The 4,245-nt window shown below is 36.6% G+C and overlaps 1 protein-coding gene across 1 annotated transcript; it reads right to left on the reverse strand.

The window, feature by feature from the left end:
- Positions 1–342: 342 nt before the first annotated feature.
- Positions 343–2,148, reverse strand: LOC133302580 (protein IQ-domain 26-like). The gene is made up of 3 exons (XM_061502383.1): positions 1,747–2,148; positions 1,042–1,248; positions 343–930 (listed from the first exon to the last, which is right to left on the reverse strand). The coding sequence occupies exons 1-3, from the start codon at positions 2,146–2,148 to the stop codon at positions 343–345; spliced, it is 1,197 nt and encodes a 398-aa protein (XP_061358367.1).
- Positions 2,149–4,245: the final 2,097 nt, after the last annotated feature.

Here is a 4,245-nt window from a genome sequence, read left to right on the forward strand (position 1 = left end):
GCGTACTAAACACAAAAGGCTGTTTTGTTTTAAGTTTCTGTTCATTGGTCTTTGGTGCATTCTAGAAACAATACAGCACTTATTATTAAACTGTTTGAACTAACAATCCAAAACCAGCAATTTGTATACATAGTTTTGTTCTTTGAAAAAGCAAGCCAAATTCTTCACTAGATGTAAATAATTTGGTACAAGAGAAAGAGCGTGATAGGGGAAAAAAAAAACTCTTCTAAAAGAATGTACACATTGTAAGCACAATTGGAAAAACAAATTTCAAAGCATTAACATCATCATATATAGACTTCAGTAGTTTCCTCTCAAATTTTTCCTTTTGATTCTACAATGTCAAAAATTCCAGGATTCTTGTGCTTGGAAATTGGATGGCCTTTGCATTCTAACACCACTTATGCTATTTCTTGCTGCCATCATTTCATTGAGTGAAAGCCTTTTTTTGGGTTCAGGTCTTTGCTTTGGAGCACTGAGAGACCTTAGTTTTGCCTTAAATGACTGAGTATTGGACATGTAGTTTGGGAAATTGGAGTAAGGTCTGAAGAAGGTGTCTCCACAAACACTCTTGGCTGGTGTAGCTGGAGCATTAGGACGCACTAAACCTGTGAAACGAGGGGTGCTATGTGCTGTGGAGAACCTACACTCCTCAACATTGAAGTACCAATCATAATCTTGAACATGTTTGCAATCAGGAACAGAGATTCTACCCAGAACAGGACATGGAAGAGGGGATGAGATTGCATGACATGGAAGTTCTTCTCCATATTCAGACATTGTAGATGTAAAGCGCCTTGATCTTGACCTTGTCTTGTAAGTGTCAATTTCAACAATTTTGGGGCTTTCATCATATCCATTCAATGATGCTTCATAAGAAGTAGGTAACCTTTTACTATGGAATTCACTTCTCGTTTCATCAAATCGTTCCTAGCAATTCAAAAAAAAGAAAGAACACAAGAAGCAAATAATAAGACATTGTTTGTTAATAGATAAATGGTTGAAGTTAGTATGCAGGATTTGAAAAACCAGTTTTTTTACCACAGATTTTCTTGCAATAACTTCAGGTAGATATCTATTTTCTTTGCTCATGGAACGACGCGCTCGCTGTGTTCTGACATTAGCTTGAGCTCTTATTAGAGCTTGCATACTGTGAAGAGTTGCAGCAGCTCTTTTTCTTACTAGATAGCCTCTAACAAGAGCTTGTATCTTGACCAATCCTTTCAGTGCTCTAAGAGCCTTCCGTGCCTGAAAGTAAACAACAACACAATGTTTTGAATTGAAGTGCTAATAGAACATACTAAAAACAATATAGATAAGGTTAATGATGAAATTAAGCCTTACTCAAATAATTCAAAAGTTCAAATTGTCAAATATTCAAGATGGCTTTAACAGAAAATAGGATCTGAGAAACAAACCAAGTCAACGAGAACGTGAAGAAAGGAAAACATAGATGCTAGTTTCAATGAGCCAGACAGAAAGGGAGAGGCACTGTTTCATTAAGAATCTAAAATAAACTTTCTCACCTTTTGAGAGGAGACAAAGGAGTAGGAATCAAGCAAAGCACTTCACTTATACCAACAAAAAAATATATATTTGTCCCAGATAGAAGCATCACAGTCACAAAACAATGCAATTTACCAAACAACATTTGCAAACACTGAGAAAACAGACATGCATACCCACATAAAAAAAAAATACTAACACCAATTTGATTTAAACCTTTCTAAAAGACAAGTCACATACCAAATAACCTCTGAAAAAAGTTTGGATCTTCACAGCACCCCACTTCTCTCTGCTCCCACTGAACAATGTACCTCTGCCCTGGCTTGTTAGCCTCACAACCGCCACCGCCGCCTGTGCGGCTGCCACGGCGGCATCCGCGGCGGCGGCTGTGGCGGCTGCCACAGCAATTGCATGTTTGTTCTGCTCATTCTCTGTCTCAGCAATATAGGATCTAAGCCAGGTATTATCAGTAGGTGGAACACTAGTGGGAGCAATGTGAGACACCATATCCTTTCCTTGCTTAGTAAAACTCCACCTTTTCTTCTCCTTCTTGTCAGGAGCCAATGACCCCGAATTGTCACTGTGGTCCTTCTCCTTCTTCATGCCCAACAAGCCCTTCAACCACCTGCTAGCTTTGCCCATAACTTCACTATAACTTTTGGGACACGATCTGAAGTGAGAAACAGTGTCAAAGTTAATCTCAAATGGTGTGTATGTGAGTTTAAAAGTCTTGTGGGTTTGTTGCCTCTTGGTAGTTAAGAAAGTGGAGCATGAAAGTGAACACAAGTGTAGCAACCAAATGTTGCCTAACAGAATCTCTCTAGCATAGAAGTGATATGAGAGACAGGATGTGGATGAAAAGAGATTAATAAACGGTGTAAAAAAGCATCAAACCTTAAAAATTAAAATAAGTGGGGGGCAAATTTTGGATAAAGATTGAACTTTTTTTGAAAATAAAACTTCTGACAGCACCTCGTGAAGAACTGCATTAGAGGACAAAAAGATGTCACAGAAAGTTAACAGAGGCTCAAATGAAAAACAAAAAATAACCTCAAACAAAACCCATTAAAATACTTATATAAAAACTTCAAAATCTCACCCCCAGGGTAAAGAGACAAGAATTACAGACAAAGCATAAAGGTGAAAATCCTGTGAAAAATAAAAGTGATTATAATCATAGGGAGAAAAAGCCCCACAACAATCAAAACAGCTTCTTATCTGATCTTGAATTCAAAAAAGAGAGAGAGCGCCGAATTCCCTTCCCACTCACTCCAATAACAATCTCCCCCAACTTACAAAAAGCACTGCCAATTCTCTCTCTCTCTTCTCTCTTTCTCTTGTATTTTCCTACAACTGCAAAATTTTCTTTCTCTAACTTTCTGGAGCAACGTGTACTACGTAAGAAAGATACCCACTGACAATCCCGTGAGAGCTTGTTCGAGATTCTGGTTCAAACCCCTCATTGAGTATTAACCCGTTAAGTTTCTCTCTCTCTTTCATTATCTAAAGTCTATTCCTTTATTCGAAAGAGAGAAAGAAAAGAAGAAAAAAATGATACTGTGAATTGAGTTCTGCTGCAACCGAATAAAACCCACTTTAAAGGCTAAAACTTTGCTACCACGGATCGATCGTACGCTGCTATTTGCTGTGCTGTGTAGTATTCATTAAGGCCTATACCAACTAAAAAAAGGTTCCTTTATTTTTTCATCTTTTTTGTTCCAGATAATAAAATCCAAAATTGGGTCTGAAGATTTTGCATTGGTTTGGAAAAAAGATCTTGCAGTTTCCGTATCTTATAACAACAGTGATTCCTGAAAGAAAAGAAAAACTTTCTCCCTGACCATCATGATTCCATTGCTTTACCTTCTCTGTCACCTGCCGCAGTTCCCTTCCTTCTGCTTGCAAAGTCTGAAACAAGAATATCTTGTTCAAAAGGGGACTTTCCAAATGGACTGGGAAATGAATGGATCGGTCAAAATGTGATTTTCCAGAACCAAAGCATTAAATTCAAGTCTCTCTTTGGGATACTCGAAATTTGGTTTTGTTGCCAATGCAGAATTGGTAACATGTGATGTTTTGTTAGTGGTTCATAACCTTATCTTAATCTTATTTGAAAATTGATTGTTGGGTTATGATTCAAATTTTGAATCGAAATGTTATTTTTTTTTTCTTCCTTCTCTTAAGGTAATTTTGAATCGATGTCTAGGGAGTTTTTTGTGATTTGAAAATTGGTTATTGTGTATGATTGCATGAACGGGTAGTATTCGTTAGTTTCTTTTGGCAAAGGGAATAGTAGTTTAACCTTAAAATGAGTAAAAAAAAACAAAAAACTGTACGGTAAGAATCCCTCGATTTTATCATAGGATTTAATGTTTTTCTTGTGAAATAAAATAAATTTTATCTGTTATACTCGTATAAAAGTTGATAAGCCTCCTAATAAAGAAAATGAGTAGGTTCAGAAATAAAAGAAAAAAATTATGTTAATATGAGGTACAATGTCAAAAGTTTCACGAATACACATGATAGAGAATGCATATACATTTAACTATGTTTCTTTTGAGAAGCATTTATCAACAAAGTACTGTAGGGGGGTGTTTGGTTAGAGGATTCTAAGAAGATGTATAGACATTTGAGAGCTGGGACTAGTGAGTGCCCATATTTGGTTGAAGCTTTTTGAAGAAATGTCCACCTAAATCATTATCCCATCTTTACAGTTTGCATATGCTTCTGATCCAAATA

The sequence above is a fragment of the Gastrolobium bilobum genome, unplaced genomic scaffold, assembly GCF_033153095.1.
Source record: "Gastrolobium bilobum isolate Gb01-03AN ecotype WA unplaced genomic scaffold, APGP_CSIRO_Gbil_v1 utg6257, whole genome shotgun sequence".
Lineage (NCBI taxonomy): Eukaryota > Viridiplantae > Streptophyta > Magnoliopsida > Fabales > Fabaceae > Gastrolobium > Gastrolobium bilobum.

Excerpts from the sequence above, each read along its gene's own strand:
- LOC133302580 (XM_061502383.1), bottom strand. The coding sequence starts at position 2,148 with ATGGGCAAAGCTAGCAGGTGGTTGAAGGGCTTGTTGGGCATGAAGAAG. Across the intron at positions 1,249-1,746 it reads CTTTTTTCAGAGGTTATTTG|GCACGGAAGGCTCTTAGAGC; the intron begins GTATGTGACTTG and ends GTTTACTTTCAG. Across the intron at positions 931-1,041 it reads TTATTGCAAGAAAATCTGTG|GAACGATTTGATGAAACGAG; the intron begins GTAAAAAAACTG and ends TTGAATTGCTAG.